A 14,036-nucleotide genomic window follows, 5' to 3' on the forward strand; every position below is an offset into this window, starting at 1 on the left:
GATTTAAGGCCCATACTTGTATCACCTCCTCTTAACTAATTACACCTACAAAGCTCACCTCCTGAGCTTCTAAGTGGACATGAATTTTGGGGGACACTATTCAACCCAATGCAGCGCTGAATTTGTGTGTGATCATGTTGTCATTCTCCTCCATCCTGTAAAGTCTGTTTCTCTAACACAGCCGTCCTCTCCATTTCTGCATGCTTTGTCATATTTCTCATGTATTCCAATTGATTTTCCAGAAGATTACATTTATTTTCTGTATCTAACAACTGAGATGTCAGTTCTTGATTGTACCTTTATTTCTCATTCTTTATATCATTCTCCCTTTCTTGTATTCACTCATTTCTCTAGATAAGGTTTTCACATTTTCTTCTGCCTGAGTCTGTTCGATGCTAAATGTTGAATCTTCTCTTGAGGATTCTTTTTTTTTTTTCCTGCTTTTCCTCCCCAAATCCCCCCAGTACATAATTGTATATTTTAGTTGTGGGTCCTTCTCGTTGTGGCAGGAGGGACGCCACCTCAGCGTGGCCTGACAAGTAGTGCCATGTCTGCGCCTAGGATCCGAACCAGCAAAACCCTGGGCTGCTGAAGTGGAGCCCGTGAACTTAACCACTTGGCCACGGGGCCGGCCCCTTGAGGATTCTTCAGAGCAGAAAACATGGCAAGCACTGAGAACCAGAGCTTCAGTGACCAAGGCCGCTACCATCTCCTGGCCTGCCCAAGCAGCCTCTGCAGCTCCTGGGAGCCCAGCTTCTTGTGCTCTTCCCCAGGGTTCACGCTCCGCCCACCGAGGATGAGCGCAAGTCCAGCCTCTGATGGAAGGGGCTCTTTCTTTAAATTTTAAGGATCATGTAAGTTTGGAAAATGCTTAGTTACACCAAGTTACATAGACTTGTTCACTATAGACACTCTCAGAGCCATCAATATGGTAAATCACCTGAGGTATTTCCAATATTTATGCTGTGGAATCCTTTTTTAAAAGGAGCATCTCAGCTTTTGAAAAACATTGCTAAGTGAAATTAAAATTCAAAAATCTAGAGTAAACTTACCCAGTGATAGAACAACTGAAAGTGTTTGGGAACAAGTTCTCTGAATGGGTATATCAAATTTGTTTATCTTCACAATGTATAAAATTATTTTTACAGGACTTTTGAGTAAACCTTATTTAAAAATCTATTAAAATTCCTTTGCATATTTATCATGTACATAAAACAAAGTGTCATATTTTAGTAAATATATAGTTATTCAAAATCAAGCCTTACATTTCTTAGGTTTATAACAAATAGCACCATCTGTAACAGAGTTGCATTTTTCATGTTTCCAAATTCCATTTGGATCCAAGATAACACAATTTCCAGCAGATTTTTTCTCTTTCCATGGGATGTAGTCAAATGCACTGCCATCAGACCATTCAAAACTTGATTCACTTCCCTGTTTTAACAATAATAGAGATAACCTGAATCCAGATGTGTGACTTCAAAAAGAACATTAAGAACATGCATACTTTATGAAATATTGGAATGGAGTGTTAATTACTTGCTTACAAGTGTTGTGGGTCCGGACCTACTTGTAAAATCAGGGATTTACTTTTGATGCCTTGATTTGAGACATCGCTCTGGCACGATGTAAGTAGGACTTTAAATTTAGAGACAGAGTTACTGTACCTTGTCTCTAGATTTATTTTTTTAAAGGATGAGTTTATATAACACTTGAAATTAAATGATGTGCAAATGGCTTCCATTTGTCACAATTACAGATTTATGATCCCAACCTTCATATTATTCTGAATATTGTTTTTTATATTTTATAGTTTTGTGGTTTGTGTCTCTGGCTACATTTTTTCACATTACAGAAGCCATCAAGCAGCAAAGAGCTGGAAGAGGAAAATATTTATTAAGAAGGTCATATGGGAAGATTATTTTTGATTTTTCCTTGATTTTATAATCCTAATTTTCCATCCTTTCTTTTATCTTCCCCACTTTGTTCTAAAGATTATTAAAATTAGGCCTTCAATTCTAATCTCAATAGATGTCTATTTTCTGTATATTAAACACTATTACAGGTAGATGAATATACTAATTAATAGGACTCAAAGAGTGGCACAAAAGACAAGTTTACCAGCAAAAGATTATTCTCAAATAGTGCTAATTTCTAGGGGGAACGTGGGAAGAAAATATACGTTCTTTTAGTCCTAACATTAAGAATTTTACTTGGCATTTTACATAAATTTTTGTTAATTTTGACTATCATCCTATATTAAGGAAAATATTATCATCCCCATTTTACAGATGAGGAAATGAGACTGCAAAGGTTAGATAACTTGCTCACGATCACCCAATATGTGAATGGAAGGCCCAGCAGTAGTACTAGAACTCAGGTTTTTCTGATTCTGTGCTATTTCCTTTTCACCAGCTTTCCAGTTGGTCTGCCTCAAATAGGTTATAGAGGTGTTGTTGAGATATTTATCTGCTGGGCCCTTGGGATGGCCTGGCAGTGTCTAGAGTAGCTGCAGTACCATCCATTGGCCCAAGTGCACTCTACAAATATAATTTTCTATTTGTTCTATGCTGTGAAAAGATAAGAAAGCACTATGCTACGCAAATTGAGTCCCGGGATTAATCTGATATTAGACTTTGAATTAATATTTTGTGCTCAAATTTCCAATCCTCTAACATATTTGGAAAGTTTCTGGAAAACAAAACAAGACTTACATCATGACTTGAGAGGCCAACCCATAGTGGAAATCCATCACGCTTTACGATATCTTCCAGAAAGAGCTGGCCATTTTGGTCATGAACACTTGCCAAATGACCTCCACTCTGGGAACAGGTGTTTAATGCTTCATACCATGTCATCTTTTTTTGAATAACATTGTAAATACCATCTTCATATGGGATAAACTGTGGCAGAGTAGTATTATATTCTTCCTTGTATTCAACTATAATATTTAAATTAAAAGTGTTAGTTATTAAATTTAAATTATTTAGAATACATATTTTGGGTAAGACTGGAATGCAATCATTTTAAAAGTTAAATAAACTGGGTTTCTTATTAATAAGGGAGGTCAAATGCATACTTTATTTTTCTTATTGCCATGGCACATATAATAGGCTCTTAAACATTACAGTTGTCTGGCTGATTAAAAAAAGGCACAAACATTGTCTTTCATTTAAGGAGCTCACATAGTAGTTGGGGACAGAAAACAACACCTGAAATGAGGTCAAAACAATGAACCACTAGAATACATGTGAGTAACTAGAGAAGGAGAGATTCATCTGTTAAGGGAGTCAGAAAGCCTGTTGATAAACTAGGTCTCCAGAGATTAGGTAGGTGAATTTAGGACTAAAAAGAAATAAGGTAAGCAGAAAGTAAGCTAAAAACAAAAGCAAACAACAAAACCACAACCATGAGGGTATTTCAAAGGGACACAGCAGCCCAGTGAAAGAGCTCCCAATGGCCAAAGCTGCAACAATGTGAGCAAAATGTTAAATAATGCAGTATCTTAGATTACAACCCAAAGTATAGAACAAATAACCATGAGCTCATACTGATATAAATGAACGGCTGAATAAATTTAAGAATGAGGGAGAATAGACAAATCTCCTGGGCAGTAGAATTCCAAATATGTACATAGATACTCTCTGCTCGGGGAGGTTGAGAGTAACTCTCCACTCCGTAAGTGCAGACCGAGGATAGTGACTTCCCTTCAAAGAGTACAGTACAGAAAGGGGGAAAAAAGAGTGACTTTGCGGTGGAGAAAGATGAGAAACAATACCAAGTCAAAATCCACCGTGATAAGTCATGTTGACAGCATATACCCTTCATATCATGTGACGAGAATGACACTTTACGTCTGTGGTTTTCCCCTACACCTCAAACCCCAGTTTAATGAGAAAAACATTAGCGAACCCAAATTGAGGGACATACTACAAAATACATGACCAGTGCTCCTCAAAACTGTTTAGGTCATCAAAAGCAAGAAAAGTCTGAGAAACTATCACAGCCAAGAGGAACCTAAGGTGACATGATGACTAAATGTAATGTGGTACCCGGATGGAATCCTGAACGGAAAAAGAATATTAAGTAAAAACTAAGGAAATCTGAATCATGTACGGACTTTAGTTAATAATAATCTATCAATATTGGTTTATTAGTTGTGACAAATGTACTACCTTAATGTAAGATGTCAACAATAGGGGAAACTGGTTACGGTGAATATGAGAACTCTCTGTCCTATCTTTACAATTTTTCTGTAAATCTAAAACTATTCTAAAATGAAAAGTTTATTAAAAATGTAAAAAAAAAAAAAGAAAGAAGGTAGCAGACTTCTTGGCAGGAAAAAAACATAAAAAAAGGTGCAGATGAGGATGGGCATATACTGTAGATGGGACAATTGAGATCAGTCTGACAGAAAAAGATCTTTACTGAGCTAAGAATAGGAAAAAACGGGGGCTGGGAGAAAGCCTAGAATTTTAGAATAGACCCTGGTTTCTAAAGAGTCTCAAAGCTTACATGGACTCAGAGGAATTGATAATAGGGACTCCCTGGAGATTGCTGACGGAAACGCCGCTGCAGGAAGTTACTCTGCAGCACAGTGAAGGCAGGAGATCAGCCTGGATGTGACTGTGACAGGCTCCGGGCTAGCAGAGGGCTTAGAGCAGAGGGGCTGTAATAACAATTTTTAAGCTGTGCAAAATTTAAAACTGACATATGTTTAAAATTAGATTTATTTAAGGAATTAGGCAAAGTTGAGAGACATTCATTTTTAGCCTAGAATGTCAAAACTCTACCCAAAAACATTTTCTTATTTATAAGAATCTTAGCCATCCTTTAAGGCTTGACCAAGTTTTATCTCCTCTCAATGCATTCTTTGTTTTCATTATTCCTGTTTTCATTGATCTCTTGACTTCCTCCAAATTTAAGCCTGTACCAAATAACATAAGACTAACCTACATAAAGCAATGATAAATAATTTAATGTTGGCTCCTCAAATGCATTTCACTCCTTGGGATCAAGGCCATGACACCAGAGACCATATCTTGTCCTTCCTCCCTAACCTTTGCAGCACATCTCATAGGACTGAATGCAGAGGGGGCACTCAAAAGACAACTGCATGATTCCCACGAGTGAAGCTAACGGCTTTATAGTCTCTTTCCCCAGAGTGGAAACTCTACATTAGCATACTTACCCATTTCAATTTTACAAGCAAGAATGCTGCGCTGTTGAAAATAAAGTATTTCTTCAATAACTTTAAAAGTCTGAATATCCCAGAAGCCATCAGTATTCAAGCCAGCAAAAAACTTGCCATTTTTTATATCTGGTCTTCCCTCTCTCCAGTGTGTATATGACAGCTTGGTCTTATCAGACCACATGAGAGAACCATCTAGAGAAGAAACATATTTTTCTATGCTTAGAGATTAAATCAAAACTTGAATTACAGTTATGAGGTTACTATTTCAAACTCAACTAATTTTCTTCTAAAAGGTTGTATGATTATGTGTATCCCTCTAAAATATTTATTGATTATAACATTAAATCATGCTTACTTTTAATTTGGAAAGTACAAATTATAAAAATGAAAACTGAAATTTACTTATAATTCCACCATCCTGCTATAACTTTATATTTTGTTATTTTTTCATCAAATATTCATTTCTCCTATATATATGTTTAATTGAAATGGAAATGAACATAACTATTCTATAAAAAGTAATTAATATATAAAACTAGTGATAGAAATCTCTTCTCTAGACCTAAGCCATGCACAGTTGTGCATATTTATGTCAACTGATTTTTAAAAAGGGTGCCAAGACAATTCAATGGGGAAAGAATAGTTCCTGTGATAACAGGATACATACAAAAAACATGAAGTTGGACTCTTTCCTTTCATCATACACAAAATTAAATCAAAACAGATCACAGACCTAACTGTAAGAGCTAAAACTACAAAACTCTTAGAAGACAACATAAGAGTATGTCTTTATGACCCTGGGGTAGGCAAAGCCCTCTTAGATACGCACAGGTGATAAAGGAAAAAATAGATAAATTGGACTTTATCAAAACTGAAAGTTTTCTGCTACAAATTATACTATCAAGAAAGTGATGGGAGAAAATATTTGCAAATCACTTATTTCACAAGGGACTTATATCCAGAATATACAAAGAATGCTTACAACTCAATAATAAAAAAGACAATTAAAAAACAAGCCAAGGATCTGAATAGAGATGTCCCCAAAGTTGATATACAAATAGCCAATAAGCACACGAAATGTATTAATCATCAGGAAATGAAATAAAAACCTCGATGAGATACCACTTCATACCCACTCAGATGGCTATAATCAAAAAGATAAAAATAAGTGATGGTGTAGATACGGAGGAATTGGAAACCTCAATGGAAAATGGTACGGCAGCTTTGGAAAACAGTCTGGCAGTTCTGCAAAGGGCTAAAGAAAAGAACCAGCAATTCTACTCCTGGGTATATATGCAAGAGACATGAAAACATATATCCACATAAAAACTTGCACATGAATGTTCATAGCAGCATTATTCATAAAACCAAAAAAGTGAAAACAACTTAAATGTCCATGAACAGATGAATGGATAAATAAATTATGGTATATCCATATAATGGAATATTATTCAGCCATAAAGAGGAATGATATACTGATACATGCTACAGAGCTACATGCATAAACCTTGAAACCCTTATGCTAAGTGGAATAAGCCAGTCACAAAAAACTCACAAATTGTATGATCTCATTTATATGAAATGTCTAGAACAGGCAATTTATAGAGAAAGAAGATAGATGGGTAGTTGCTGAGGGTTGGGAGAGGGAAGAGAATGAGGAGATACTGCTAATGAGTATGGTATTTCTTTCGGGAGTAGTAATAGTTTCACAACTGTGTGACTATATTAAAAGCCATTAAATTGTACACCTTAAATGGCTGAATTGTATGGTATATGAATATATCTTATTAAAGTTTTTGGGAAAACAAATTTAAAAAAGCCAGGCCAATTAAAATTATGAATTAGTATGAAGAATGATATCATTATCACCCACACATATCCCTTGTAGTCCTGGTTATGTCTACCTTTCATTGATTACTATCTCCCAGGGCATTATGCCTACACATCTGCCTGCAGCACCAACACACTAGAAATACTGGACACACGATTTGGTTTTGGCTTGCTCCTTTATGTCACCTCATGTCTCCCAGTCCCTCTTTCCCTCTCCCCAAACGTTAAAGTTACAATTTTCTGGCTAATACAATGGGCGATCTTAGAAATGGGTATATTTCTAAAGTTGCTATACGAAAGGGTCACTTTTTCACCTGGGTTGAAGTGTCTTTTAGTTAACATATGGCTTCACTTAGTAATTTCAATTCATGGTCCTACTTTTGAAAAGTCAGAACTTTTAAAAAAGCAAAATCCTTTATATAGGTAGTATATACAATTAAACATTATTTAAGTTACTGAAGTAATTAAAAAAAAAGCCTATGGATGTAAATTAAGCCAGTGAGAATTAATTTTAAACCAAATCTCGTATTTGCTTGAAACATCTTTCTATATGTCGCTCCTATATCTACATATTTTAATAGAAATTTTACTACTCATACATTTTATGAAAGAAGTTAAGATGATTAAAAGGAAGTCTACGGACCTGAAAATGCTTTTCAGAATACAGAATACGTTTTCAATGATTTCTGATAATATAACTAACAAAGTACATCAGAGGGTACAACTGAAACCTCTATCTATATCCTGGATGTGATCTCCACTGCTCCATATGGGACCACTGTTTCCTCAAGTCATTTTCAGGTACAGTCTGGGAACTTTCTACCTCGTTTCTCTCCATTTTTTTTTTCCCATTTCTAAATTTAAGGGTATTCAAGAGTCATTGGAGAAAAGACTTGGGCAACTAAGTCCTACTACAATGAACTCATCTTCAATTGGCAACCCAAGTCTTATCTATTACTTGATAGCTTAATTTTCATTAACCTATTTGCAAGCCATAAACATTTAAGAAAAACCTTAGCAACTCTAAAAAAGAGACAGGTTAGATAGCAAAGAGAAGGCTATTTTTAAAATGGTCAGATTGAGTAATTTAGCATCTTTTCCTCCCCTACCTCTGGCTATCATTGTCTTGTGCCCCTTATAAGCCCTTTTTTGGGTAAATGTATGCTTTTGATCCTTTATGCCCGCAGAGCGATTGTCTTTTACCTAATTCCAAAACTTCTGTGATTTTCAGGACGTCGCTAATTGAGTATTTTTCTAAATTGGTCTTGTTTCTTCTATTATTAGAGTCTGTGTTTTAAAAATTTCCATAGAAATTATATCTTGGACTTGTGGTATTTAGTCTCAAGTTCAAATATTCCATCCTACTGTCAGATTATGTGTCTCATTTTTCTAACGTATACCTCAAGCCAATGCTATAAACCCAAGGGTGCAACATTAGTATAAATGTAATTCTGTTCTCTCTCATCCCACAGACACAGTGAGATATAAAGTATTGGAGATTTATATGGGAGTTTGGTCATTTTTAGTTAGTTTTGAATTGCTAGGAGGGAGAGTGGAGAAAGGAAATTATTTCCTACCATTTAACTATAAGCTTGGTGGTAAACGCATTTTAATGGCAGAGCAGAGACTCAAAACTGTCTAGGGCTTTATATAAGTTATACTAAGTACATAATCATAATTTTGTCTATGGATAAACATATACTTTGAATAACTATACTTCTGTAGCTTCATAAACAAGTGGTTTATAATGAAGTTTGAATATAAACAGAGAAAATCAGCAGATTTACAACTTACTTTCATAAGTTACACCTAACACGACCCATGAAGCCATATCCTTGAAGTGCAGAAGCTGCTCAAGAACGAAGTCATTCTCTTTTTCATCTCGAATACTCAGAATATGTGATTTTGGATCTGTTAAATAAAAAATAGTCAATAATTTTTATAATTACTTATATAGAACACTTTATTTTGTTTGATGGATTTAGAAAATTTTATTTCCCAGTTTAATATACTCCAAAACTTAAACAATAGTGAAAAATAAGAAAGACGTAATTTAAAACTACCTTGTACTGAAATGAATAGGTTAAGAAGTTTTCAAACATTTTGATGCCAAATTTGGTCTTAAAGAATAGTGGAAAACTAGCAGCTGAGTAGAGAATTTAAAACATTGGTTCACTTCACTTTTCCCCATTTAAAACTTATTTTGAGCTGATACAAATCCACTTATATTAATGATACACTGTCAAAGACTACAATGAATAAAACCTCTTGGATAGGCTATAAGATAGATCTTCCTTTTTCTTAGAGGTCACTCTTACTTTAGGGTTAAAAAAGTTTACTAATTCTCAAAGTGTGTTCCTCAGGAAATTAACAGGAGTCCTCAGAAAAGGGCTACCTGGATAAAAACTTTGCAAACACTGGTTAAACAAAGTTAAACTAGTTTATTGATGCCAATATTTCTTAAAGTATATGCTAATGTACATTTGATAGTGTCTAACAGGAGGCAAAGGTGTGCAGTGTTTGTCAACTTCGTTCTTTTCTAAGGATCCTTTTTTGCAGAACATCTCAAGACTAGAGTTCTCCAGATCACACTTTGGGGAATAATGGTTGGATATTTTCCATAGGAATTTCCACCAAGTTCATAGGTCCATTGTTTAGAACACGCAAATTCTCAGTGGATCTCATAGGAAATATCTGAAGAGTCTTGAGAGCTGAAAGTGTGAAATATTTATTTCTTCTAAGCAGAGCTGCTTCTTTGTGGCTTATCTAAGCTTTTGACCTATCTTCACTTTTCCCACAGCCTAGCTTGATTTAACATTACAGGTCTCTGCTCTCTAGGGTCATTTCTTTTCCTTTTTAAGTAGAACCTATCTTGTTTATACACGTGAAGACAGACTAGCTCTCTAATAGCTGAGTGAAGAAAGAGGTAACTCCTGTACTTTCCATTTTAATGAAATGCAAATTTTAATCCTTTGTCCTTGATAATGGAGAAACTAGGAGATGACTCCTTTGAGATCTAATTACTAGTGCTAATTAGGAATATTTATAACACACTCAGGTGAGATTTGTTTTTTAATAAGTATAATGCAATATATAATGGCCATATAATATACTTACTCAGTTTCTGGCATTTAGAATGAGATTCGTCTTGTGTTCTTGCTGTGTATCTATCCTTTGTTATCATGAAATTGTAGCAACAGTTCTGAAATGGTATCCAAGGAGTGTTTAGAACAGGAGATGGACATTGAACGTTGCTAACTGGTTTGACCTCTTTTTCAGTCTCATCTAGGAAAAGAATTAATGGTAAGAATTCTAATTTCAGATATAAACATTAAATTCTGTTCATGGTAATTAGACTTGATTTGTACAAAATTTTCAGGAAGCCAAGAAATAATAGCCTGTTGATGCTTGCTCTGTTTATACTCAAATGTGACCTCTTAACTTGCTTTCTGTAGGAAGGAAATTAGCTAACACAATTTTCTTCCCCTGCTGTGGAGTGAGTGGAAGAATGTAAAAAACAAGGTGCTATTAGGTTAAATGCAGTTTCTGTCTCCCTGTATCACCAAACTTCAAATACAAGGGGCCGCCTCTATACAACATAATAATAATAGGCACTTAACTGTAACTTTGAGAAGTCATTTTCAAGTTTCTGGTTACTGATATCTTCTCTAATTTTAAAGGAACATTGTAGTGAAATACTTGATGTTCTAAATAAGTTATTGCTTTAATCAAAGCAAACAGAAATAGTTTAAAATCTGATATCTAGAAAATCTAAATACGGCTTTTTTTAAAGTTTTATGAAAAGGCCATACATTCAAGACAATGCAAATATAGATACGCTCTACTTAAAGCCAGTCAAACTGATTTAACATGTAGTAGACTCATTCAGCACCTCTCTCAGCTCACAGCAACTCCCTTTTTCTGTGAAGTGGTGTCTTGTTTCTACCACAAACCCACAAACGTGGGCCCCTGGCAGCTGTAAAACCACTTTCCTCTAACTGGGTTAGAGATTGCATACCCGACTCAAGCTAAGTCCATCAGATTCTCTGTAAGAATTTGAAAGATGGAATTCAGAGGCAGTCAATTCAGCTCCAGTTATGTCATAACTGGAACCTGCAGAGCCGCCATGTTTCACCGCGAGCAGAGAGAAGCACAATGTATGTAAAGAGAAGAGTGCAGATCCACAGGGAGAAAGAGAGCGCAGGTGGAAAACAGTATCTCTGCGTTCCTGATCCCCCTTCCTCAGGAGGCTCAGCTCCATCCCCATTTTTGAGGATCTAACTTCCCCTTTTGCTGGCTTGAGCTGGTTACTGTCACTTACAACCAAATGAATCTTAACAGTGACTCATGAAAGAAATGTTAGTTGTCAATGATAAGAATTATAAAAGAATTCCCACAAATATAAGTTTTCTATCAGAATATAAACATAAAATATATGCAAAATGAGGCTAACAGGGACTTAAAACTAAAAGGTCATTTACCATTGTCAGCTGACAAAAAGTAAAGATAAAACATGTCTAAAATAAATTAATGGCAAAATATTTAACATATAATAATTCTACTTGAATACAAATTTCACAACAAATTTTGTGGTAAAAAGGACATGATTATAATTCCCTTACAATTTCAAAACTAGATTTTACAAAACCACTACCCCAAAATTCCGCTATTCGTGAGACTGATAGTAATTTAAGAATTAAACTATTTGAACTTAGCATACTTCCTGGATAGTAGCAGATAGCACCCGGTTGCTGATCATAGCAGTCATATGTTTTCCAGAATCCATCAGTATCTAATATTACACAGTCTTCAAGTTGCATGTTGTTTTCAGCCCAGCGACTAAATTGAAGCTGTCTCCCATCCGACCACCGAAAGTTGAGCTCATCCTGTAAAGAGCAGAAGTACATTTCAAGTGATAATACTTCATGCTATCCCTTTGGTATTATTTTGACCCTCATGGTCAATCTAATGACTTTTAATTTTATCTTATATTTAACACACACTTACGCAGCACTTACTATGTGCCAAGCACTGTTCCAAGTGCTTTACAAGTATTAACTTATTTAATCCTCACAACAACCATAGGAGATAGGTGTTATTATTATTATATCCATTTTACAGATGAGGACACTGAAGGCATGTAACGTGTGCAAAGTCATACAATATAAACTGCAGTACTGGGGTTCTAACCCAAGCCATCAGGCCCTAGAGTCCATGGTATGAATCATTATGCTACAACGCCTCACACATATTCGGAACCATTGTTTGTTGGAAATCAGAAAGCTGGAATGGAGTAAGGATCACTGTAAGCACTGATTAAGTTAGAGGCAACATGTCGTAGTGGAAAAAACCTGGGTTTCAAAGCTAACTACATCCAGTTTTGTTTGTTTTTTTTCGGTGAGGCTGATTGGCCCTGAGCTAACATCTGTTGCCAATATTCCTCCATTTTGTATGTGGGCTGCTGTCACAGCATGGCTTGATGAGTGGTGTGTAGGTCTGTACCTGGGATCCGAACCAGCAAACCCTGGGCTGCTGAAGTGGAACGCACGAACTTAACCACTACACCACTGGGCAGGCCCTGATACCTAGTTTTGAATTCTGGCTCAGTCACTTATTAGTTTTTGATTGTGAGTTTACCTCGCCAACTTTCCATCCTCTCATCTATTAAATGGATATGACCCTTAACCTCATGGGACTGGAATCAATGGGGTAAAATACATAACTCAGCAGCTGGCTGGTACACAAGAGCTACATAAATGTTAGCTCCCTTCCTCTTAACCCCTCAGGCCTTGTGGCTCTCACACCACTGTTTTCACACTTGTCTTTGGGGAGAAGTTTCCTCATTCACTATATTCTGTTGTGTGCTAGAAGTCTGTGAACATCTATCTCTACATCCTAATAAGGGCCTGACCACCCACCTGTCTTGATAGAGGCTTCACAGGCTAGGTAGAGAAGTCTAGGAGATGGGTTGCAGGGCACAGGCCTGTCTGAACTTACCCATGGTGCTGCCAGAGCATCAGGCCTTACACTTTGACCCACTGAACTAGCTTTCCTGAGGCTCAAGGCAATTTTGCATCACTGGTTTATGTGGAATATTGGGCAAAGGCCACACACAGTCTTCTTAGTGAACTACAAACAGCAGAATCATCAAGTCTCAACACCACCAACTGTTTCATTCTGAACTGTTCTCCACTAGAGTTCCACTTGTAACCTTGTGGCCAGTTAATCCCTAAGCCACACATGGCCTCAAATGTGGCCCTTTGGCCATGTGATGTTGCCTGTACTCTCAGCGTATTACCCTTTGCCGCATTCGCAACTAACCCAGGTCCCTGGGCCTCTGGAACTTCTATTCCTGGTAGGTAAATCATCCCACACCCTCTCTCTCTTTGCTGAATACGAAATCTCTTTATTAAGACTATAAGTATCTTTTTACTAAATTCTTGACCTTAATTGATCTTAATTAAAACCTGTCTTTTCCAAGGGAATAATTTCCTTTCAGCACCCACAAAGAAGGCTGTTTGCTTTTCCATCCTCAGATACCACAGGGCTATGAGAATGGGGTAGTAGGTATTTTTCTCTCCCTCAGTCATTTCCTCTGAGGTTTACACCCTTCTGATAGCAGCAAACTCCCAGATTCCTTGCCTCTCTCTGACATTCATGGAGGACCCGGCCCTCTTGCCTGTCCATGACGTTAACTGAGGAGATGCCCTGTGCCTTGCTCTGTCCTGGTCCTACCACTGACTTAGGGATGTCTATGTTCATGTGGATGACTCACCCAGTTCCCAACTTTCTTGACTTCTTCTACTTCTAAGTACTTTCACTTGTATGTACTTGAGTGACCCGCTGCTACCGCCATACTCTGGCCTTGCCATAACCCAGGACTGCTGCACTGCAGACCTTGTAAACACGCCTTTGTTCAGGCCAACATCATTTCCTGCATGAACTTCTACAAGACTCTAACTGGTTTCCTATCTCTAGATGGCTCACTTCCTCCTCCAGCTTCTGCCCAGTA

At 36.7% G+C, this 14,036-nt stretch overlaps 1 protein-coding gene across 3 annotated transcripts in view; it reads right to left on the bottom strand.

Moving 5' to 3' along the window:
* LY75 (lymphocyte antigen 75) overlaps positions 1–14,036 on the bottom strand; it is a 130,158-nt gene that overhangs the window by 46,472 nt on the left and 69,650 nt on the right. For all 3 annotated transcript variants that reach the window (XM_008513704.2, XM_008513703.2, XM_070580021.1), the window contains exons 26-31: positions 11,745–11,910; positions 10,142–10,309; positions 8,819–8,935; positions 5,192–5,386; positions 2,715–2,941; positions 1,266–1,434 (exon numbers count right to left, since the gene is read on the bottom strand). In XM_008513704.2, the coding sequence (XP_008511926.1) occupies positions 1,266–1,434; positions 2,715–2,941; positions 5,192–5,386; positions 8,819–8,935; positions 10,142–10,309; positions 11,745–11,910 (1,042 nt within the window). The remainder of the gene's footprint in view (positions 1–1,265; positions 1,435–2,714; positions 2,942–5,191; positions 5,387–8,818; positions 8,936–10,141; positions 10,310–11,744; positions 11,911–14,036) is intronic.

The sequence above is a fragment of the Equus przewalskii genome, chromosome 17, assembly GCF_037783145.1.
Source record: "Equus przewalskii isolate Varuska chromosome 17, EquPr2, whole genome shotgun sequence".
NCBI classification, from domain to species: domain Eukaryota; kingdom Metazoa; phylum Chordata; class Mammalia; order Perissodactyla; family Equidae; genus Equus; species Equus przewalskii.